Source organism: Drosophila navojoa, chromosome 3 (assembly GCF_054131105.1).
Source record: "Drosophila navojoa isolate 15081-1374.11 chromosome 3, UAZ_NAV_1.0, whole genome shotgun sequence".
Lineage (NCBI taxonomy): Eukaryota > Metazoa > Arthropoda > Insecta > Diptera > Drosophilidae > Drosophila > Drosophila navojoa.
Genome location: NC_142891.1, coordinates 2,034,989 through 2,060,703, shown reverse-complemented (window position 1 = coordinate 2,060,703; position 25,715 = coordinate 2,034,989). Strand labels below are relative to the sequence as shown.

Below are 25,715 nucleotides of genomic sequence, written 5' to 3'. Positions count from 1 at the left end.
TGACAGCACATGGAGTAGGCACTCGATAAGAGCGCGAGCGAAACACACACACACACACACACACACACACACACATCAGAAAAACTACATTTGGCGTCTAGACGCATTTTATTATGCTCATTGACAGCGTTCAGTCAACAGCTTTTATCCATCTCCCTCTCTCTAACTCTGTCTCTTTCTCTTGCCTTATCCCTTTGCTAATTGCCGCAATGCAAAAAACAGACTGAATTTAATTTGTCCGACGAGCACGTTAAATGTACAGTAAAACCACAAACGAACTTGGTCAATCTCTACGCCCAGACAACGTTGTTGACCCACAAAAATGTGCAAAAAAAAAATAAAATGGAGGCAACAAAATTATTGTAGCCAGGCAAATTGAGTCAATTCTCTGCAGGCTCTGTGTCCTTCGTCTAGTTGAAAATTTCTAGTTTTTATTTCAACTTTCCTCCCATTCTCAGTATTTTCCTTCTGTATTATTATTTTTCTATTTGGCCGCACTGTCTCCGGCGGCCGAACGTAGCTGCTCATTTGCAGCCGGCGCTCGGGGACCAGCCCAAAATACACGGCGCAAAATAAAACGAGAGCGCGCGCGGTGCAAATTATAAAAATTGCTGGCAAAGCGCACTGGGCTCCACTCATCGCCTGGCGCTTGGGGAAAACGCGAATCTTTTTTCCCGTTGTTTGTCCTCTTCTGCTGGAATGCAGCAAGCGCTCGCTTAAAGCATTCAAACAGCAGCTGGATGAGAGCGCACAGCGGACAGCGGACGCGCGTGTCGCAAGCCCTTGAGCGACAAAGGTTCCAGCGGGATTTGTCCTATAGCCACTGTGTTGCTTAATACTCGCTCAAGCCGAGTGAAAGGCGAGTATATTGGCTGAGAGGGAGACTGGGAATACATATTGTCTGCCTTGGAGTTTATATCGCAAATCCTATACGTTCAGATTTTGGGTTCTTTACTGTTCTCAGCGTGTGAAGAGAGTTATTAGTGAGGTCAAAAAAGAGAGAGAAAGAGAGACATAGCGAGAAAGGCAGAGAAAGAGAGAGAGGGAGATAGAGAGAAAGAGAGAGACAAAGAGAGAGAGAGATACAGAGATAGAGAGAGAGAGAGAGAGAGAGAGAGAGAGAGAGAGAGAGTAAGAGGGAGGAGAGAGAGAGTTGCAGTTTGGCACAAGTATAGTATCTACTTCCGATACACAGATCCTTTTCTCCCCATCTTCTCTCTCTCTTTCTCACTCTCTCTGTGTTCCTCAATTTGTTTTGCGGATTTCTCTAGATCATCTACAGATCTCTGTCAATATCCTCTGCAGAGCTTTTTCGATCTTTCACTCCCTCACCTTCCTTCAAGGAAACCTCTCGATCTCTGTCAATCTCCTCAACAGATCTCTAACGATCTCTTCAGCAGATCTCTGTCGATCTCTTCGGCAGATCTCTGTCGATCTTCTCTGCAGATCAGTCTCAATCTCTTTTATAAATCCATCTCGATTTCCTCCACTTGAGCAATTCTAAACTTCATTCTATATATTTTTAGAGCTGGCATAGTCCCGCTTAGCAGTTGGTTCACAGTTGAAGTGGGAATACCCAATTTTTGCTAACAAATTCTTCAAATTTCAATACTTTCAATCCTGAACCCATATTTAAACAGTCAACTTAGTCCAATTAGAACCGCCTTAGTCTCCTTCTTATTTAATTTATACCTTTTACTTCCATCTATTTTTAAACTACACGCCTCTGGCTGCTGCTACTCCTGCTGCTCCTGCTGCTGCCTACTGCAATTTGCTCGCATGCCAGAGCCGAAGGCGCGTGTCGACGTTTCGGTTCGTTGTGCTTGGAATTCGATTCGTTTAGCAGATGCCAATGCACATTCTAAGTATATTACACACACATATATATATATATATATATATATATATATATATATATATATATATATATAATATATATATATATATATATATTATATATATATATATAATGTATATACCTATACATGCACATATCTTTATATGTATTTAATGTCTGTCTGCCTTTGTCGCCTTCAATCTGGCGCTAAACGTTAAACGGCCATTGCCGCAGCCAATTATTTGGTTATGGGGACACTCCGGTACATGTTTTGGTTTCAGTTTTCAACTCCATTTTCAATGTGTGTGTGTATGTGTGTGTGTGTGTGTCTATGCTTGTGTGTAGTCTACTTTTTGGCACTGCATTGCAAAGGCTGTTCCAGCATTTGTAAATCTTTTAGAATGTGAGTAGAGCAAAGGCATAGAGACAGGATTGAGATGGGTTTTAAAGAGGCCTATGAAAGTCTAAGGAGGTAAGCGAGCTCAACAAACTCTCTTCACAGATTTCTTCGGCTTGTAAATATATAAGATCTTATTCAAGACCAAACAATATCTTATCAAAACTAAATTTTATTCCAATATTTACTTTTCTCTATAATTTCTAAACTGTTTTTCTTGAATTTACTTACTAATTATTACACTATTTCTTATTTTTTCAATCGCTTATCAATAATTCAATTCCCACCAAGTTCTCTTCGTTTTCAACTAGTTTTCTCAGAGATTTTCGCTCAATGCTTGAACTGAGAATCGCCCATTGCCTCGCATTCCGCTTGCATTCCTCGAATGCTCAGTCTGTGTCTGGCTCGTTAAATGAAATGTTTAACGATATATTAGCTGCAGGCACTGCCCCTCCTATCTCTGCTCCGCTGCCCCCCTCACTTGTGATTCTCTGCGCGCCTCTGGGTCTTCATTTTGTGAGTTTCGATGAACCAAAAAAAAAAAAAAAACCGAAAACGTAGCAAAAATCGCAGCGTCCAAAATACGCCGTAATTTCACTTTTGCAGCGACAGCTATGACCGCAGCCACAAAGATACAGATATGCCAAACAGATACAGATACATTTAGATATACATACATAGGTATGTATATAGTAGGTATATAGAGCGTCTATGCCTAGGCTACTACAATATTGTTGCCGTTCGTTGTTCGCTGCTTGTTAGCTTTCGGCACAAATTGCAGTAAAAATGTTTTTTACAATTTCGCTGGGAACTGGGCCTCGGCTCGAGCCAACGAATGTTTGCGCTCCGATATGCTCGCAATTGGGCAGCTAAAAGGGTATATTGGTTTTGTTGTCTTGTTCGTTTGTGTGCAGGAATGCAAAGCCTAAAGTCTGATTCTATTGCCTAGCAAATAGGAATATTTAATCTTGTATTATGATGACATTATCTTGAGTAAAGACTTCAACTTTGGCATTAATAGCGATCAAGCTGAAATATATATGATAAATATATCTACTGCAATTGGAAATCAATCAATAACTGCAAATTGCATCAGAGGAAGAGTCTTAGATACTTGAAGTAGAAATCTATAGAAGGTAAATCGAAATAAATCTTCATATCCTACTCAGTTTTTATACCAAAATTCAGCATTTTAACAAGCTTCTTTGATCATCGATCGTGTGTCTCTTCTTGACTGCTGAGCGAGTATCATACAAGTCGGTTACTCCTAATAGAATGCTTCGTTTTATTTTTATTCCTTTGGAATTTCTATTTGCTGTTTTGTTGATTTGCTTTTACACACACTCGCACACATGCTGGACAGCCTGGAATAGCTGCTGCTGCTCCCGCTCGCAGTTGCCCATTCCTGCTGGGCATTTCATTTGGCTGGCACAAACGCGAATGCATTTTGTGGCCTCGACTGGGCACTTAAAATTTATGCGTTGCCACACATAAAGAAAGCAGGAGAAAAAAAAAACAAGAGGAAAGAAACGGCAAACGAGTCAAGCCAGGCGAAACATTAAAAACAGGCCGAGTGAGCACACAACGAGCGCCGGAAACAGAAGTCACAAGGCACGAAGCAAATAATAAAAAAAAAGAAGGAAAAAAACACACACACACATACACACACAATTGCAAAATGGCGCGAGTGAGTAAAGGCAATGAAAATGAAACATAAACAGCAAGAGACATTCGTGCATGTGTGTGTGCATGTGTGCATGTGTGTGTGCATGTGTGTGTGTGTGCTGCTCATAATTGTGTGAATGTTTAACACGCGCCGGCATTGACATTAAGGATTAAGCATATATATGACCAGCAGCAACACAGTTGGCCGGACTCGTTTCAATTGCCAAGAACTTGATTTTAATTAAGTTGCACAACCGAACCCAACCACCCACCCACACACACACACATTCATAAACGCATAAATCTCAGATGTATGCTACATTTAATTAACTTAACAAATGGCCAACAGAGGCTGACATAACAATATAACTGCAAATGGCAGCAGAGGAACAGCAACTGTCATAACAATTTCCACGAAGCCCCCACACACGCATTTTCATTTTCATTTTAATCATCATCATTTAATTGCACCTGTGACATAGTCAACTCACCTGTAGCCCGAACTCAATTGCACTTCGCCAATGGCCACGTTGTCAAACTGCGCCGGATTTGATATCGAGCGCGTCCAGAAGAATGAAAAATCATTTGCCTCATATTTCTCGGTGAAGCGACACTTGAGCACGAGATCCGCATGCTCGCGTGTGTCAATCGATTCGTCGCCCAGCACCAAGCAGCAGCTGCACAATGTTGTTAAAAGAACTGCAAGAAACAAGGCAGAGAAAAGGGAAATATAAAATTAATAACATTGTTTAATGAAAAAAATGTATGCAGAAATATTGTTTAGCTTCATATGTAGTATTTTACATATTTTTATTTCATGTTATTTTATGGTATACTGCTAATGAATGTAATTTAAAATATGTTTGTGGTATGATTTTTTTTTATTTACAATTGCTGTATTTAGTTTCATTATATTTTGTATTACTTATTTATTTTTTTTTTTTTTTAAATATTATATGTATATATTAGGATTGATTTTATTATAAATGAACCTATTGATTATTTCCCATTGTGAAATTTAATTTTAAATTTTTTTTGTACAATGGTTATTAACCTTTTTTAAATTATTTATATATATATTTTTATTGAATTTTTTTTATCATATTTAAGTTTATATATATATATATATATATATATATATTTTTTTTTTTTAAATTTAATTTCTTTATTCCATTTTTTTATTTTATTTTTTATTTTATTTTTATTTTATATTTTATTTTTTATTTTTTATTTTTATTTTATTTTTTATTTCTTTTATTTTATTTTTATTCTTTATTTATATTCTTTATTCATATTTTTGTATTTTATTTAATTATTTATTTAGTTTTGTTTTATTATATTTTTTTTATTATTTTGTAGTAAACTTATATATTTATTTTTAAAATTATTAATTGCATTTTAAAATTATAAAAATATGGGTTTATATATATATATACATATATTTTTTTTTATATATATATATGTATATATATATATATATATATATATATATTTTTTTTTTATATTAAGTGATATATAAATGATATTATAGTTCATTAAATTATATCAAATATTTTTTATTATATATTTTTATATTTATTTTTATTTATTTTATTTATTTAAATATATATTATTATTTAATTATATATTTGTTTGAATATAATATATATTAAATCAATAAAAAAAAAATTCTTTAAAATTTTATTTAATTGCTCATGAATATATAACTACTGACAGCCTCATTTTCTTCATCAACAATTTCGCACTCTATATACAAGATTTTCCCGTTACTTGATTTCATGAATTATTTCGCCCGCACACGAGCCCATTTCTTATGCATATTTGAAACTTTGATATGCGATTTTTATACAATTTCGTTTTGTTTTTTTGATGTGCGCCACAGCAAGCTGGGAGATTGACAACTTTTCAATTTTGATGAAACATAAGAAGCTTTCGTTTCGGGCTGTTGCCTCTTGGCAAACCGCAGTATTTATTTAATTTTTAATAAACCATTATAGGTAAGCCTCAAACGCAGTCGCTTCAACTTATCAATGCTGTCAAGGTAAAAATACAATAAAAATAAGTGAAAAGAAAAATAAAATACACAGACAAGAAAACAGCAACAACAACAACAAGCATTTGCGGTGCAAGTTGCCTGAGCCGTTGTCCCTCACATTAAGAAGAAGCAGAAGAAGAAGAAAAATATGTGAAATCAAACGACAAAGTTCTCAAGTCCTCAAGAACTTGGCATAGGTGCGTGCGTAGCTCTCTCTCTCTCTCACTCTCTCTCTCTCTCGGGCTGTCGCTTGCAGTGCCAGCCCCAGTCCCAACAAGCCCCACCCCTGCTCCAGCACCGGGCCCAACTCGGTCGAGGCATTACTTTTACTTTGCTGCGTAAATTTCGAGTAGAATTTATGGCCGCTTTATATTTGGCATCAAATATGCATGAGCCAGCGTTTAAGCCAGTTTCCAAGTTACAATTTCCCGAGCTGCCCGAAAGCAGGCGGCAATAAATTTGTGCATTTGGCTGCCGACTGTCGCTGGCATGTGCTAAATTTAAAGATTGTTTCACAATTTCAGTGCTAGCCTATCCTCGAGTTGAGCTTTTCAGCTCTACACATTAGGACCCCAATAATCGTTAAAATCCAAAGCGCAAAAATACGAAAAAACGAATAACGAAACGAAAAGTTATGCGTGAAGCAGCCATGAAAATCGCATTAAAATTAATTTGACAGTCGTCTGGCAGGCAGTCTTACCGAATTGTATTTAAGTAATACGCAGACTGCGACGACACGAAGGAAGGTGGCAAATGGATTTCTCGTTCACACACACACACACACACACACAGACACTTTTCATTTTGGGAGAGAGCGCTATCTAGCTGGACGCATCAGTTCTCATTTTCTTGCCGAATTTATGTCAAAAGTTTTGCCATCTCTCTCTTTCTCTCTTTCTCTCTTGGTTGTTGCTGTTGTTGTTGCTCTCATTCATTTATTTCTTAGCCATTGCCATTAAAGTTACTTTTTGGCGCTGGCCTCGCAGCATTCGCTTCCTTTTGCCATTTCACATCGTCGTCTGTCAACGCATTTTGTCTGCTCATTTCGCTTGACTGCCTCAGCTGCTGCCTGCGCCGCTGCTGCTGCTGCTGCTGCTGCACGCGCTTTAGTCCTTTCTAGTCTTTCCATTTTTGCAGTTGCGTTTCTAATTAAAACTTTCAAGTCGACAGCGGCCAGCCAGGCGTTCGTCCATTCGCTAGCACTTAGGCAAATTGCCAGAATTGCAAACGTCAACGAATTGCGCGCATTCTCTATCTCTCTCTCTCTCTATCTATGCCTCTGCCTCTCTCTAGCTTTGTCTCTTTGTGCTGCGAGTTCATATTACCTTTCTCTTTTGTTTTCAATTGGGGTTAGGCTTTGTAATACTCGCCACTTGCCTTTCATTACCCGTTACTTCTAGGCGAGTGTTGAGTGGAAATTAACGAGTATTGCTTGAAGAGAGACAGAGAGATCAATAATCTTCTATTGAGTCATTAGTTATCATTCCTTACATTACATTTTCTTCTACTCTTACCCCCTCTCCTCTCGCTCTCTAGCCTATCATTAACTATTTATTTGTTCCGCTTCTTAATTATATTCATTTCACAATCCTTGGCTTTGAGCGCACACTTGACTGATTGCGCATACGCCACGTGTACGCACATATAACTAATTTGTTTCACAACAAAAAAAAAAGCAACAACTGACACACACACACACACTCGCCGGTAGAGATAACTGTTTGCGCATAAATTTTGCGGCTGACTGCAGTTTGGTATGCAAATATTGACATATGCAAAAATAAAAGCAAATTCCCCGAATGCTATCAATATCACATTAATTGACATGTACATACAAAACGATACAAAATGTCGGCCCAGCTATTGAGACATGTCACAGGCAGAGAGCGAGAGAGTGAGAGGGAGAGGGAGAGGGAAAGATGCCGCAGCGAAAAGGACCTGAGGTGAATGAATGATGGTTGAATGATGGCTGAATGCTGGCGGGAAGCACGGATGCTTGACTGAATGAATGAATGAATGACGGCAAGCCGAGGCGAGACCTGCTTGACATTAAAAATGCAGGAAAAGTCGTCAACGGGCGGCAGTTAACTGCAGTTAATGAGCTGGCAAACGGTGCAAAAAGGCACTTGCAGCTAATTAAATTATCATTACACAAAAAAAAAAAAAAAAAAAAAAACAGAAAGCGAAACGACTGAATGAAGTCAAAGAAAATTTTCTTATAATTGCTGAACGGGAAATTAAAAATCATAAAAAATACAGCGAACTGGCGCCAGCCAAACAAGCTAGACGAACAAAAATTTGCGTTTGAGCCAATGAAAAATTCAATTTCCGTTGCAAATTTGCTAAATTCTCATAAACTGTAAACGCTAATGGAAATAAAAAAAAAATGGTAACGCAAAAACATGAATATTCCCCTTTGGCACATAAAACACAAGGCAGCTATTGCTCATCTTATGGGGTTTACTTTGGCTTCCATGTAGGGAAATATTACGCAGAAACGCGAAGCAGGAAAAACAAGCTGAAGTGAAGCAAACAAATGTAGGAAGTGAATCGAATTACATAAACATTGATTCCACCTACCGAAGGAATGCTATGCAAAGCATTCTAATATATCGAACTGAAAATCAAATCTAATCATAATAGATACACATATTTTAAAAATAATATCAAACGAGATTTCTGCGGAAAAAAGCAGGAACAGTAAGATGCTCGCGCTAAGCAAACAAGGAAACCATGTGGAAAATTCGGAAGGGGCGATTTTACAAAAGGTTTCTGGGAATACGAATGTTAAATGCAAATAAAGACAAATATTTCTGGAAGAAGCCAGAAAAATGGGCAAAAAATAAATAAAAAAATGAAAAAAAAATATTTAAAAAAATATGAAAAATAAATAAATAAATAAATAAAAATTTAAATAGATGAAATTTAAAATCTGACAAATTTTTAAACTATTATAAAATCTTTAAATATTAAAAAAAAATTATTCAAAATATTTTTGTTTGATTCTAATATTTTTTTTAAATTTTGAAAATAGTTTAGTCTTTAAAAATTAAAAAAAAAAAAAAAAATAATAATTTAAAATATTTTTGTTTGATTCTAATATTTTTTTTTTTTTTTTTATATATTTTGTAATTGCTTTTAATATAATAAAATCCTTTTTTTATTTTAAAGGATTTTTTTTTTAATTACTAAATAATAAATATAATAATAAATTACATACGTACATTTTTAACATTTTTTATTTATTTATTTAATGTTTTTTTTTTTGTTTTTTTTTTTTTTTTTTTTTGTATGAGTCACTCAGAACTTATTTTTGCTTAATTAATAAAATTGGGTCTCATTTTATCATAGCCATAGCCCTCAATAAAAACCTAAAAATTGATTCATATCCAAACTGTTTTAAGGACTTTTATGCTCTACACTAAAATAAATCATCGATTGCATACTTTTAGGTGTTCGTAAGCTGAGCTTTCGCCCAAATGAAATCAGCAAAGATTTGAGCTGGCAGCAAATTGAGTTTACGTTTTATTTACTACGCTGGCCAAATGTATTTTTCATTTTGCAGCAAAGCATATCAAACGAGCCCCATAGGAACAATCTGCTTTGTGTTTAGGTAGAGACTCGGGGGAGTACGAAAAGGCATTTTCTACTTAATTTCAGCTTTCTGTATTTGTATTTATTTTTCATTTTGCTAAACATCAAATGCTTAATCAATATGCAGCTCATAAAGTCTGCCAATATCGAAGGCAAACAATTCGATATGCAAAATTCAACAAATCTTTTGATTTCTCTGAATGCATTGCCATGTTCGTTGCCATTTTGCCAAGTCGGTCAGCTCAAGCAGACGGCGCTGCTGCGGACAATTGTTTGCGGCGGGTCGAGTCGGGTTAAGTCTTCCTTTCACACGTCCGCTTTTTGTTGGCATAGTTTGACACGGCTCCAACGCAATTATTACGTGAGAATTATATCAAAATTGGTAACAATGGCGGACGGGGGGGCGGCGGCCAGGCTAACCAAATTGCAGCTGCCAAGAAGATTGCCAGCAGCAGTAGCAGCTGCTTGTGTGTGTGTGTGCGTGTGTGTGTGTGTGTTTGCCTGCAGGGGAAAAACTGTAGAAGGCAACACGACACGAGCTGAAGCAAGGGCAGTCAGGCAGAAGCTTGTAGCACACACACACACACAGAGTGATAGAGAGAGTGAGAGAGACAGAGAGAGGGAGAGGGAGGCAGCAGTGCACGAGTCGACTGAATTTGCTCTTGTTAATTGCATGTTCTGCATATCACTTATAAATGCACTCGCACACACACACACACACAGTCCCACATACGCTGTGGCAACACACTTGCAAGTTTACACACACACACACACACACACACAGACAAAGTCTGGTAAAAGTTTTGCCATAATTGGATTTTCAAAGTTAATTACCAGCATTGAATTTGGCTGTAAGAACACACCAAACAGTTGTCTGCGTTTGTGTGTGAGTGTGTGTGTGTGTGTGTGTGTGTGTGTGTAAGTGTGTGTGTGTGTGTGTAAGTGTGTGTGTGGTATATGTTACAGCTTCGCTCTATTACAATGTAATTTGGTATGGATTTTGTGCCTTTTTAATGGCCACACACACACAGAGAGAGAGAGAGAGAAAGAGAGAGAGAGATGTAGAGTCTTTGTCTTTTGATCTAAGCCCAATCAATGGCCAGGCTAAGGTTCTTGGACGCCTGTCTGTCTAAGCGTATGCAAAGTAATGCTAGCAAAAATACAGAGCGAGACAGAGAGTTAGAGTTAGATAGAGACAGAGAGACCAGAGATAGACTTCAACAAAAGGCAAATAAGATTATGTGTTATTATTTAGCCAGCGGCAACAAATCTCTTCGGCTGGCAGTGCACCAAAAACTTTGCCAATTCAAAATCTCACCAGAACAGTCTACCTACCCCTCCTCCATCTCTACGTGTGTGTTTGGTGTGTCTTTAATGTCTTTATATATGCATGGCAAGCAGGCCAAAAGAGCTGCACGAAGAAAAAAAACTCGCACTGCAATGGCGCGCACATAAAATGCAACATAATTTTCTTATGACTCACAAACACACACACACACACAGACAGATACAGGTGTGTGTGTGTGTGTGGGTGTGGGTGTAACAATGAATGTTATCTGCTTAAGCTGCGCCTCGTTTATCCTAGCAGCAGTCGCAGACACTGGGAGCTGCTGTCTGCCGAGGCAGCAAAAGTCAACGAAACGGAAGAAGATTGCAATTTAAGGGGCCAGCGCAGCAAGGGAGAAGAAGCAGAGAAGTAGCAGAGAAGTCTCTTTCTTTTTTTTTTTGGGGGGGGGGCAGTAAACGTGTTTTTTTTTTTTTCGCCCATTTTCTGTGTCTGCAGCGGCAGCAGCAGCAGCAGCATCTGTAAAGGCAGCAGCAAAAATATTGATGGCCCTGTTGTAAGTTCGCTTTGTGCACAGTAAAAGTCAAGCAGGCTAAAGGTGCGACTGAAACCAACTTAAAAAGAGTTAAGCTCAGTGTGGGACAGGGGGGAGCGAGGGGTAGGTAGTGCAGTTGAGAAAGCAGAAGAACGTGAGATGCCAGCGAACGGCAGCTTAACCCATTAGCCAGCATACTCGAAGGGAAGCTATAAAGTCCACTGCTCTAGAGACAAATTTAATGTGATCAATGTGAAATATAACATCATTATATATCATATAAAAAATATATATATGAAATGTCATATTAGAACTGCTTATTGCAAGAAAAAAGTATATCAAATGATTCTGATAAATGAAAATCAGATTAAATTAAATATTTTGTATATGTGTGAAGAGAAAAAAATAATGAAAAGGAAACGATTATGGATGAATGGAAAAGGCAAAGCTAAAGTAAGAAATATTCTGGGAATATAAGGGAAGAATACTGTGAAGCTTAGGGTGAGAATTGTAAGGGTAAAGTGAAAGTAATAGAGAGAGAAAAAGTGAAGTAAAAGAGATACAAACTAGAGTGACGAACCGGAAGAGAAAAGAAAAAAGTACTAAAGGAGCTATAAACAACGAGAACTGACAAAGGCAGAGATAGGACAGAGCAGAACCAATGAGAAGGGATCAGAATTGCATGAAACCTTACTACAAACAACCAACAAGAGAAGTATACATATATTAAGTGATTCAGCAAAGAAATAAATATAGAAAATACTTTAAAAAATATATAAATAAATCAGGCATACAAGCAAATCAATTTATAAATTTTTCCCAACAAATAATTAGATATACAATTCATTCAAATAAATCTGGTATTTGCCAACTATTTAATAATATAAAATTGCTTAAAATTCGATAAATTCAACTCAATAATCAATCACAACAAAACATTGAACTTGAGAGCAATCGCAAATGCAGAGCCCAGACTCAAGTTTAATTTGGAAATTCACAACTCAAATATTACAAAAATTTAGTGATGAAGTGGAAGAGGAAGAGGACTCACATCATAGTTTGTTTGCGGAGGCAAAAACTTTAAAACTTTAATTAATTCGGTTAAGACAACAACAAGAGGAGCAGCAGCAGGAGCAGCAGGAGCAGCAGCTGTATTTGAGAGCTGAACTTTTAGTCTGATTTTCAGCTGACAAAAGCAACTGAAGAATTTTACTGTGCGTGTGCGTGCATGTGTGTGTGCGTGCATGTGTGTGTGTGTGTGCGTGTGCGACTCTTGCATTATCAAAACTATTTTGCAAGTGTAAACAAACAAAAGTTTTTCGCAACTGGGCGAAAATTTCGCACACGCGCACTCAATGGGTTAAGCGAGTCGAAGTTGGAGAAATCACAGATCTTTGGGACTCGAGTCGGTTCTTCTTCTTCTTCTTCTTCTTTATTATTATTATTTATCTTTTTTGCCTCTGAATGCTGGGGCTAAGTGTGCTAGCTAAGGTACCGTTATTTCATTATCAGTTTAGCATGACAATGCACAAAAAGAGACAAGGCAAGGTGGGAGCGGGAGAGCGAGAGAGGGTAAGAAAGAGAGAGTGCGACCCTCGAGTCAAGAGTCGAGTCGAGTTGAAAACTTTGCAACATTGCAGCAGCGCATGTTTTTTTCTTTTTTCTTTTTTCTTTTCATGCAACGCCGAAACGGGCCAAAAATTGCTTTGGCCAAAGTGGAAAAACCGGTTCAAGTTGCACAAACACACACATATGAGCCACGCCTCCCCTCCCACGGCCCTCCCTCCCACATGTTGATAGTGCGAATGTATGCGGTTAACATGGCTTAAGAAACTTTTGCGGCAAAGTTTTACAATTTTTTTCTCTTTTTTTTTGCTGTTTCGTTGCCTTTTGTTGTTGTTTTTGCTGTTGGCCGCTCGAATTGCAACAACAGATAAGTTACAACTTTCAAAACTTGCCTCCAAAAATGTTTTCTGTTTTCTTTACATTTTCGAATTGTTGTTGTTTTTTTTACGTTTACATTTCGCTTTTTTTCTTTATTTTCCTTTTCTTTCTTTTTTTTTTTTTTTTTTTGTGTCATGTTTACAGGATGCCCTCTTTTACGTAGCAGCAACAACGGCGAGGCAAATGCATTTTTTCTCAGCTTCTTCAGCCTCTTCTTGTGCCGCAAAGTTTGTGTATGCAACACTTGTTGAGTGAGAGGAAAAAAAACAACACCGAAATCTTTATGAATTAACAGCTGACTGCAGCGCTGAGATATGATATCGTGGGAGTTTCGAGTTTACTTAAAGTTTGTTCTCCCTGATATTGTTTTTCTTTGCGAGACATCGGAAGTTCCACGTGGTTGAGCATTTGACATAATTATGAAAACTCAGTAATGACATATCATATTTTATGGAGTACCTTAAGGCATCTTATGGATGTTTTTACTAAAGCTAAATTAAAGTTGATAGCATTGGACCTATTCCTACTCTTATTTATATTGGGGGATCATCTATATTTTATAGTACATTTCTTTTCTCTCCTCTTTTTTTAACCAACTCTCATTATTCATTTTCCATCTGCTATCCTCCATCATATATCCTTATTCCATCTTCTATCATCTGTCTCCCATCTTCCATCTTTCATCTCCCATCTACCAACCTTCATCTTCATCCTTCCATCTTCCATCTTTCATCTTCTATTTTCCATCTCCCATCTCTAATCTTTCATCTTCAATCTTCAATATTCCATCTTTTATCTTTCATCTTCCATCTCTCATCTTCCATTTTCCATCTTTCATCTTCCATCTCCCATCACCGATATTTCATCTTTTACCTTTCATCTTCCATCTCCCACCCTCCATTTTCTATACTTTTTGTCATCTTCCATCTTCCACCTTCCATCTTCTATTTGTCATCTTCCAGCTTCATTCCTCTATACTCCTTATATCTATTGACCACTTTTAGCGTATTTGACAGTCTGGCATCTCCATCGATTTCTTCCACCAAACACATGCTTATGGCTTGCAATCACACCACACCGCACCACCCATTACCCTGCACCAACCACACAGTCCACACCCCAGAGATCGTCTCTCCCTGCAGTCCAAACTTTTGCACTCGATGTGGCCGCCAAAGGAAAACTATAAAAAACGCAGCCATAAGAACTTTTTTTTTTCTTTAACTTTTTTTGCTCTTGCAAACGCTTACCGAAACTCATATGCCACGCCCCCTTGTGCAGCTCCACAGCTCCACAGCTGTATCACTTGATCAACAGTGCAAAATTCAATTTCACTTTTGGCACGCAAAAAACTTTTGACTTTTCGGTGGGGCGCATCACTTATCATATTCGAATTGCCCGAGCCACCCGGCCCACCCACACACAAACGGGGCATTTGGCCCGCTAAGCAGGTGCTGCAAAACTTTTTGCCTCAATAAACTTTTGGTCTTTAAGACCGAGAACCGCGCGTCGAAATTTCATTTAAAAAATTGCACTGCAGAAGCTGCACAAAGCGCAAAATTAACCAGCAAAAAGGAAAGGCGGTTTAAAATTGAGGCGAATGGGAGTGGCAGCGGCAGTGGCAATGGCAGTGGGGCAAGAGGTTGAAGGCCTTCACAGTTTATTACAATGTGCTGCTGCTGCTGCTGGCGTTGCACGTCCCCTGGTGCATGCAGCAGGAGCAGCAGCAGCAGTGAAAGAAGTGGAGACAAATTTACTCAGTGAAAACACCCAAAGGCAATCTGTAAGATACAAAAGTATCTTTTGCCAGCTGCGGCGACGCATTGCTGCCTCGAACTGGGCAAAAGTAATGACCAAAGCACGAGCTACACAAAAAAAAAATAAAATAAAACAAGTTAGTTGCTGTTGTTGCTCCTACTCCTACTCCTACTCCTGCTGCTGTTGCTTTTTACGCCCGTTGGCCACTTGAGAGGAAATATCCGAGCATTTGAACATTTACGCTTCATCGATTGCGGACCAAGTTGCGCCCGGTTAAGACACAGAGAGAAAGATGGTGAAAAAGCGGCAGCAGCAGCAGCCCGTAAAGTATCTGCCAGATAGAAACGAGTGCGCAAAAGGTAGCAAAGTTTGCTGCCCAAACAAATAAACCACAGAGCTGGCCGAACCAGCCGCCCCTACCCCCTCCACACTGCTGTCGTCGACGTCGTGGCTAAAAACTTTTGTTTGCCCAAGTGCAGCGGGCAAAGCGATAAAAAGCCACAGCACGAAACCTAGCTGAGCCACTGAACAGCTGAAAGACTGAGCCCAGCCCAAGTGGGCGACTAGACTCGTTGGGCTGACCAGGCCCAAGTTTACGACCAGCTTCCACCATTTGGCCACACATTTGTTGACAGCATTGATGGCACGCGTGTGCATGTGTGTGTGTGTGTGTGTGTGTGTGGCGACTGTGAGCAAGCCAATTGATGCGGGCGGCCTCAGTGGGCGTGGCAGACAATTTTCCCATTAGCAGCGCACAAGACAGGCATTTTAATGATTAAAATATATATATTTATATATTACATGGGCATTAAAACAAATAACAAAATTATATATAAATTTATGAATAAAAAAATTTATTCATATGAACTAGGTTATGTCAGAAATTCAATTACAAGTTTAAAAAAAAAATTGAAGCTATAATTTGTATACCTATATATTAATATTTTATATTTAATAAATTTTCATTAATGCATAAAAAAAAAAAATATATTAATATATATAAAAAATTAATGTAATCAAAATATAACAAATTTCCCTAAGTTAATTAATAAATTTATAAAATATATACAATAAAATGCACAATATTTAAACTATATAAAAAACTGTAAAATTTAATAAAATTGAATATTTTGTGTGCTTCATGAGCAATTAGCTGCAGCTGAGCTGTAAAAGCGCTTGCCACACGCGCTTGCAACTTCATTTTTCATATGCTCAATGGGGCATGCTGTTAATTGGCAGCCAAAGCCGAATGCGAGAAGATGAGCTCAGCTGCAGCTCAGCGCCAGCTCAGCTTGGCTGTCAGCGAAGTAGAAGAAGAAGAAGCAGAGGCAGCAGCAACTAGCGAAACTTAATGAACGAGAAAGCAAATGACATTTATAATACTAAGAGTTAAGAGTTAAAAGCAACTAAATAGTTTAAGAACTTCGAATGCTCGACGAAGCTGAGCCACGGCGCAAGTCGTCAATGTGGCAAGGTAAGTGAACTGGAAGAGAAGAGCTCAAGGGCAGGAAGAGGACGTAAAGTGCAAAAGCGGGATATGTAAATCGAAATATATGTGTGTATGTATGTATATGCTGAATGTGGACTAATAGTTGAGTCTATAGATGTCTGTATCTGTGCCATTTAAATTTTAAAGTTTGCGCCATGAAACCTTGCATAGATTGCACTAAAATTGGGTATTTATAATCACTAAAAGATGGCTTTACCTTCTCTTTGAATGATGCATAGCCATATCAATTCATATTACAGATATTAATATCATACTATAAAAATAGGCATTAAAAACAAAAGTACTAAGATCATTTATTAATTGAACTAAAAATGAAGCAAAAAAAAACTCCTTCAAATAAAAATAAATAAATAAATATATATATATATAAAAGTAAATATTTCTGAGCTGAATGAAAATAAAGCCTCTTAGTTTTATCCCAATGGGAATGCCCTTACTCTACGCCCCCTCTAGTACACCCTCAATCACTTGATATCGCAGCTTTAACCCAATTAACAATATTTAACTCTAGCTTTTTGCACGCTCGCAACTATCAAATTTTATGCATTTTATTTATTTAGTTCAACAAATATTTGTTGGTATTGTTTACATATTCAAAAACTCGTTGACTGCAAAAAAATTAAAAAAAAAAATCTATAATAAATTCCCTCATATATTTATTTGTTAATTAATTAGGCAACGATTGGCTTACATTGAGTTTTACTACCTTAATTAAATACACTAAATTTGAAAACATTATTTACATATTTTTTTAAACAACAGCCATAAGCCGAAACTCTTCTATTTTGATCAGACATTCAATACATTTACTTTTTTTCCCTGATATTCAAAGCGCTGCAATCAAACAAGTTAAGTGATATATGAAATATATATGTGTGTACATATATCTGTACGTTTTTCAGCCATAATTATTATTTTGCTTTTTGGAGTTCATCTCGCGTAATAATAATAATAAATGCATTTATCTGGTTCGCTGGGCATTTGGTACATCTGTTATGCTTCTTCTTCTCCTTTGCCACGCATAAATTTGAAAAATGTTTTGCAAATAAATTATTTGCATGCAAAAAAAAAGAAAACTGAGATATGTATGTACATACATTTTGATTATTTATGCTTGCTAACTGAATTTTTTCCAGTGCCAATTAAAATGTACTCGAAAATTTGCAGCTGTTAATATTATAATAATTTTCAAATTTTTTCTGTGCCTTTTCTTTTGCATATTACAAAATCAACAATGAAATTTGCACATGTCACTGAGGCGTATTTATTGTGTAGCCTGAGAATCCATTGAACAGACGAGATTTTAGGGCATCTAAACTTTTTCCTAGGACTTTAGATTCACAAGTCCTAGTGAAAATCTTCCATAGATATTTAAGACTTAAGCATATAAGAGGCGAACGCCTGTAATGCTCTCTGCTCTGCCTATAGCTCAGGGTATCTCTTAGTCGAGCACTCCCATCCACCTGCATACTTCCTCTTCTTTCTTTTTTTGTTTTTTGTTTTTTGCTTTTAGCTGCTTTGTGTTTGGGTCTTTTTCACAAGCTTTTCTCTTTATGCTTTGTCGGCCACAAAGGACACGAGTCGCATCGTGTGCTAAGCAGCATCACAGGAAACCGGAAAAAGGAAAAATCACTGGCAATTTGCATAAGATACAATTGAGTGAGTGTCGTCGGCGTTTTTCTTTTCATTTTCTTTTGCTTGTTTTTTTCATTTTTCCTTCGTGTTTAGATATATGTACATGTACATATATTTTCGTGCGCATTATTTTGCCTTTGTACGCTCGTGTAATGAATTATCATATTTCATGTGGCTTCCACTCGCACACACGCCAAATGTTTGCATTCAAATTTGTGACCCAACCAGCGAATATATATAAATAAATGTGTGTGTGTGTGTGTATGTGTATGTGCCTTTGCCGAATGCGACCAAGCCGCAAAAAAAAAAAATGAGTTACACAAACGAAATGCCGCAAAGTATGCAATAAAAAGAAGCAAGCAATGCTTGAGCTGCTTAACTTTTGTTGAAGTGTTGCCCCAAGAGATACTCACTACTGCGCTGAAGTGTGTGAGTGTGCGTGTGTGTGTCTATATATATATATAGTTGCAATATCTTTTAGTTGCTATAGTTTGATATGTTGACTGCTCGTTATATATTTGAAAGTTTAGTTATAAAAATATTCTATGTTTGTCTTTTAAATGCTGAAGCACTCTACAAATATTATATTTAGTTGTTTATTATTTAATAATTAAAGCCATTTGAATTTTTTAGTGTTCTCTAAAATGAAAATTTAATCTATTTGTTGTTATTTCGTGTATAATAAATTTGTTACTAATTTATATTTTATATTATATTATTTAATATTTTTAATTAAAATATTTTTTAAATGTATTTTCGTAATATATTTTTTATATATAATTTTTAAATATATTTTTTTTAATTTATTTTTTCTCATATATATTTTTTAAATATATTTTTTTTAATTTATTGTTTCTCATATATATTTCTTAATATTTATTTTTTAATATATACTTTGAAAATATATTTTTATATATATATTATTTTTTCAATTTTTTTATATATAGTTTTTTCAATATATTTTCTTTAAAACCTTTTTAATGAAATTTTTTTAAATATTTTTTTAAATATTTTTTTGAATATTTTTTTAAATATATATTTTTTAATTATAACTTAAATATATATTTTATAAATAACTTTTTTATAAAAATTTTTAAATTTAATTTTTTTCAAAAAATAATATATTTTTATATATATTTTATTTTTGTACGTTTATTATTTATTAAAATTTTTATATTTATCAATTCAAATTTTCTCATTACATTCTTTAATTTCAGTAAGACATATAATAAAATTGTATTTATTTTGTATAATATCTGAATATTTTCAACTTGAAACCAAACATTTCTGCATAATTTGCTAAAATATTTCCTGCTCTTATATTTGTATCCCTTTATGTCTCCACTTTCATGACTCTGGCAAGTACAGGGTATTTTGTAAAGAAAAACAAGCGTTCGCCCACAAGCAAATACTGTAGCAACCGAACCGGGAGTCACAGTTGCTGAAAAGAGCATTACAAGCAGCAGCAGACGAGGCAGACGAAGCAGGAGCAGCTGCTGCTCTCCGGCAGCGGCGACGTAAATATAATTCATGAAAATAAACGTATAGCTAAAATAAAGTCGAGCATCGAGATTGGAGAGAAAGAAGCAGCAAAGAAGTCAGCCACAAAAACAACGAGCTTCCTCATTGCGATATGCTGCTCTTGATTTGGGTCGTGGCAAGGACTTAGCAGCTTAGTTTACAGTATGGCTGCTGCAATTGTTGTTCAGCTGCTACTGCGGCATCTTGGCAAGAAATGACACTAAAAATATGTCAGCAAAAGCAAGAAATACCCACAAAAATATATATATATATAAAAAAAAAGGGCCAAGATGAGAAAAGCAACACAAACTCTCAGCAACTGTCCGTCTGCTTGTCTTACAGCTCTCGCTGGTTCTTTCGCCCGCCACCGAAATATGCTTTGCAACAGCTTTTATACACTGAGTGTTCGCCGTTGTTCACTTTGAGTCGTGTCGCTGCACATTTCATTCATTTGTTTTGCGGTTTGGCCAGCTCTTTTTTAATTTCTCTATGCGCCCTCATGTATTTTTGTTAACATTTTTCACAGCATTCATTCATTCGCTCACCTAAGCTCTGACTCTGAGTCTGACTCTGACACTGGACATGGCAAAAAGCTCGACATGTGGGCTAGCTCTCATGTGTCATGAGTTGGACCCATAGCTCCCTCTCCCTCTCTCTCTCTCTGGCTCTGTCTCTCGCTCTGCTCAACGTTTTGACTGCCACTCAACTGCAGCTGGTTTGGAATTACACGCTTGTTACTCATGCAACGCGGTGCAGCTTAACACGGTGTTCCGACTCGCGATTCTGGCTAAACAATTGCCAAGTCTCAAAATGCGGCTGACAAAGAACGCAGCATTTGGACGCGAGGCAGGAAGCGAAGCGAAAGGGAAAATTGCAGTTGCAGTTGCAGTTGCAGTTGCATTCGTTTGCAGCCTTTCGATTTGCAAATTGCATAACAATTCGCCAGTTGCCAGTTGAAAAACTTTTCGAGTGAGTCGCCGCAACGGCTGCTGAGTTTGGCCGAGTGGGCGTGGCGCGGCATGGCGCAGTTTTAGCGCGCCAGACTTGGCAGGCTAAAGTCGGTTGGAATTAATGCCTAAAGAGATTTTTAAAGCAATTTTAGACTGGGAAATGACGTAAAGTTCAGTTCAAGAACTAGTTCCAGAGCATATTTAGGCTATTTGCATATACCTTTTACATTGAGAATGGAATCGAAGTTCATTTCACGAATTTGTTCGGATTAGTTCATGGAACTAGTTCATTTTTTACTCATTGCGGAGCAAAAGCATATCTAATAAGTAGCGCATACAGCAAATAGCTTAGCTAAAGCTTTCATTTTATTCAGCTGAAAAACTAGTTCAGTTTACTCCATCAAAGAGGTTGAACCAAAGTTAAGCTCACGAACCAGTTCAATTTTAGAGCAGCATTAAGTGTGTTGCTTCTCTTTTGAATAACTGAAAAGATGTGCCTTTGTAAAGAAAACAAATCAAAGCGAGTTCACATTGCACTCAGTTCAATTGAACTAGTTCAATTCGGCTTAGTTCATGGCCATGGAGCTCAGAGTAAATAAAGCAGGTGCAGAGTGCTTTAAGCCAAAAATGAATGAAAGACTAAATGAACAACTGCATTTCGATTGATTCACATTGCGTATACGCAACGTTGCGTCATCAAACTAACCCTTGAGTAGACCCAGCTCTCACTTCATCCACTACTTTTATGATAATTTTCTAGTATGATTATTGCATTGCTGTTTTCAAGTGGCAAACATTGTGCAGCTGTCAGCGAAGAACTGTAAAACTGCTCCACTAGAGCCCCCCAGGCGTCACTCTCTCTCTCTCTCACTCATACTCTCTTGACTTTTATTATATTGTACAATATTTTAATGTTAGATGGAGGAGGAGGAAAATTACTTTCATTTTCCTTGGAATTGGTTTTACAAGCAGCAAAAGCCAAGTTAAAAAACTTTCGAGCCAAAACAAGCAAAACAGAAAAAACTTTTCTCCGCTCATTCGCTGCTCCTGCATTTTTTTTTCTCGTGCAAAAAATGCAACAGTATGCCACGCCCCCATTCGCACAATCTTTCGCTGTTGCATTACAACGCTCAGCTGGGACTAGGACTCCCTTCGTCACTCTTCCGCTCTCTCTTTCGCTCTCTCTCATGCAATATATGCAAAGCAAAAGTTTTTAATTTAGCGCCAACTTAGCGCTGAGACTTACAAACGCAAAGCAACTGCAAAAGAAATGACACGGCGTGCAGCAGCGCGCCAACTAGGTGGGAGGCTGTCGGGGGCGTGGCACAGTTGTTGCGGAAATATGCTTTAAGAAAAATAATCAACTTGTGCTCAGATTGCAGGCAGCTGCTGCCAAGAAATGCCCCCTCCCCTCCCCCACTCTCACCCGCCTCGCTCCCCACTAATTCCCCAGCTGCAATTTTAGCAAGTCGAAATCCCCATTCTGTTGTTGTTACTACTCTGATGGACTGGATGGATAGAAGAGGAAGAACAAGCAGCAGCAGCAACAGCATCAGCCGAGCGCATTTCATGCGTAAATCTGCCCCCGGGCAGTCAGCACGAACAAATGGACAATGCCAACGGCTTAAGTCCACCATCAGGCTGACTGCGTCGGGCCTCCTGCACATACCACACCACACTGCACCACACCAGGCCCCCCTCAAGAGCTTAGAGCCTGGCAAAAGGCATTTCGAATGCCGACTCTGGCAGGCTCTGCTCGACTGCTGTTCGCCACAGCATGAAGCAGCGCCAGCTTGAAGCTCACCGAGCCAGCCACATGCATCGGCCTTAGTTTCTAATTCACAGCCGAGTGTGAAACAAAGTCTTGAATAGCAATAACACTTAGAGGTAAAAGTATCAGGGATATTTTGTAAGTACTCTGAGCATAAGCATGCATGCATACATGTTTATGTTATGCAAGTGCAAATACTTAAGAAATTGAATGCTTGAGCTGATATTTAGACTTGAATTACTCTCAATTACTGGGATAGTTGAGATTGAAATTTAATTTTATATTAATAATTTTGTTACTCTAAATCGAATCGTATCATATATCAATAATATATGACACTAATGGCATTTAATTACTTGTGAACTACTCTCAATTACTTGGGTACTTATTTAATTACTTGGGTAATTCATAAGTTAATAAGTGAATATTATAATAATTTTCTATGAAATTCTCTAAGTCTTACATTTACATTTAATTACATGGGTAATTAATAATTTAAGAAAAATTATTTGTGTTATTCACTTGCTTTTTTTATCATATTATTATTTTAATTTTTTATAATTTTTATTTTAATTTTTTAATTTTATTTCTAATTTTATTACCATTAATTTTATTATATTTTGCTCAACTTTACTATATATTTCCACTTTAAAACTATAAGCCGTATATTTATATACTCTTTTACTCTGCTTCTCTCTATAATGGTCCATCATAATCCCCGCTGCTCGCACCTTTTCTCGCTTCCATTCAGTTTGCCAACTAACATAAATCGCTCAACTCAATTCAAGTTGAGTTTTAGTTTAGTTCTGATTTTTTTACCGCGCACCTTTTAAACTTGAACTAGTTCAGAGCCAGTCGGAGCCATATGAGGAATGGGGAGCTGGATCATGCTATATACAAGCTGCTCAGTTGGTCAGCAGTGAGAGGGGATATTGTGGGGTGGAAGGGGGTTGGCCGAAATGCAACTTTTATTTTTGTTACATTTCACAATTTTGTTGTGGTTGTTGTTGTTGCTGGTCATGTTTTTTCCCATTTCTTTTTTTTCGGAAATTTTTTTTTTATATATATATGTTATTTAACCCTTGTCAAGTCGCGGCCCCAAAAAGAAAGAACGGAAAAAAAGTGGAATATTCGGGTCACTTGACGCACAGCAAACAACAACGAGCAAGAGCAGGAGACGGACGCCGACGAACAGGAGCTGGGAAATTTATTGTGCGACGTTGTCGACGCCAGTTTTTAGTTTTTGGTCAGAGCAACGATTGCCAAAAAGACAACTAAAACAAACGTGTTGTTGTTGCTGTTGTTGTTGTTCATTTGCTCCAGTTTGAATTCCCTTCGCACACACACCTCGCTTCATTGACTGGGAAATCGTTTGGGTGTATTTCTGCTTTTGGTTCTTATATAGGTTGACAGCATTTTTGTTGGGATTTTTCGTTTTTTTTTTTCTATTTTGTTTTAATTTATTGAAGCACTTTTCAAAAAGCGCGACATTGTTGACCGGCCATATAGATAATATTAATAGCTTCTCAAGTGGTCAAGCCAAAATACAGGGGGAAAATAGAAAAAAGGTGAATGCCTCTCTCTAATGGCACCTCCTAATCTATGTGAGGGCACCCAATGGTAGGCGTCGTCATGTTCCCCCCTCAAAAAAGCATTTGCGTGAAAGATGTCACGCCATAAACGTTGTTTATTGAACCATTAGGATACGATAGAGGCTAACGCTCGTACAATCTATGAGACCCAAAAAAAAAATAAAACAGTTCAATAAAATGCTGTGACAAATGAGCAGGCTAGGCAGTTCGGAACTGCAGCCCCATTTGAGCTACCAAACTAAAAGTTTCAGAAAATCGTATAATAGTGTTTTACGATCAAAGTTTGGGAAATAATTGAATAATTGAGATTTCATTTGATATATAGACTTTCTAAAACTGCATTCAAAATCTAAAATTAATTACTGATAAATTTGGATGTATATAGAATTAGATTTTATGGTATATAACCATCGTAACTTGGGAACCACTCAATGCATATAGCTCAAAATTTATACATAGACGTATTCGTATATTTTTAGGCAAAGTACTACAACTTTTCCCCAAATGTCATATTGTATAACATATATGGTGTATTTGTAGTTTCAGTTCAGGTAATTCAGTATGTCTTCAACGCTACGCAAGACGGCGAGTGTTATATTCTTTCATGGCTCGGGCGATACGGGACCCAATGCGCTCGAATGGGTGCGCGGTCTGATTGGACGCGACTTTGCTGGCTCGCATATCCGATATCTATTTCCCACAGCGCCCGAGCAGAAGTATACGCCCTTTGACGGCGAGATATCCACGGTGTGGTTCAATCGATCGACCATTCACATTGATGCGCCCGAAGAAGTGGAGAGCATGTCGGAGAGTGACGACATAGCCAATGCGCTCATCCAGAACGAAGTGGAGCGAGGTGTGCCCACGAGTCGCATCATTGTCGGTGGCTTCTCCATGGGCGGTGCTCTGGCTCTACACACGGGCTACCGCCTGAACACAGACGTGGCGGGCGTATTCGCGCACTCTGCGTTCCTGAACCGCAAATCGGTTGTCTACGAGTCGCTGGCAGGTGCATCAGTGCTTCCAGAACTGCGCATGTATCATGGCACAGACGACGATGTCGTTGAGTACGAATGGGGTCGAGACACCTTCGACAAACTGCGAAAGTTGGGCGTAAGTGGAACCTTCACCACCTTGGATAATGCCGCACATGAGCTCATGGAGAGCTCAATGTTGGATGTCGAGCAGTGGATACTAGAGAAGTTGCCTTAGACTAGAGGGAGTTACAATTCTTTATAATACTTAAAGGTCATTTTCTAACACTCAACATATATAAGCAGCTGTGCAACACTGCACAAGTCATTTATGCAACACTCTACACTAACTAATTTAGCTGTGCTCTTTACGTTATCTAGATGAACATTATTTAAAATAAACTTTAGCCACTTTCCAATACTGTTTGGCATTGGCTACCCCTTTACGTTTAATTGTCGCAATTTTTCTATTTTTCCCGCACTCTCTCTCTTTTCCTCCTTTTATCCAATCGCAATTGACTAACGCTATGGGCTACCACATCGAAGTTTCCTCCCTGCTCCTCGACACATTTGCAACAGCACCGCCTCTATTTATACACTTCAGCACCTGTTTAAATAGCCAAGTTTGTTGCACAGCTAATTAAGTCAAGTTTATGCAAAAGGGGTTCTGCACTCGCTACGTTTTCGCACGTTCGCACCTGCGCCAGCCCCAGCC

At 37.6% G+C, this 25,715-nt stretch overlaps 2 protein-coding genes across 2 annotated transcripts in view; one reads left to right on the top strand and one right to left on the bottom strand.

Annotated features, from left to right (window-relative positions):
- The window catches only part of LOC149091604 (uncharacterized), a 75,533-nt gene that overhangs the window by 3,724 nt on the left and 46,094 nt on the right, over window positions 1-25,715 (bottom strand). Inside the window, exon 2 of the mRNA XM_089257302.1 lies at window positions 4,391-4,598. Within this exon, the coding sequence (XP_089113428.1) occupies window positions 4,391-4,598 (208 nt within the window). The remainder of the gene's footprint in view (window positions 1-4,390; window positions 4,599-25,715) is intronic.
- On the top strand, window positions 24,294-25,453 carry LOC115563503 (lysophospholipase-like protein 1). Its single transcript, XM_030386572.2, has one exon. It carries the CDS (start codon window positions 24,588-24,590, stop codon window positions 25,236-25,238), a length of 651 nt encoding a protein of 216 aa, XP_030242432.1. The 5' UTR covers window positions 24,294-24,587; the 3' UTR covers window positions 25,239-25,453.

Excerpts from the sequence above, each read along its gene's own strand:
- LOC115563503 (XM_030386572.2), top strand. The coding sequence starts at position 24,588 with ATGTCTTCAACGCTACGCAAGACGGCGAGTGTTATATTCTTTCATGGC.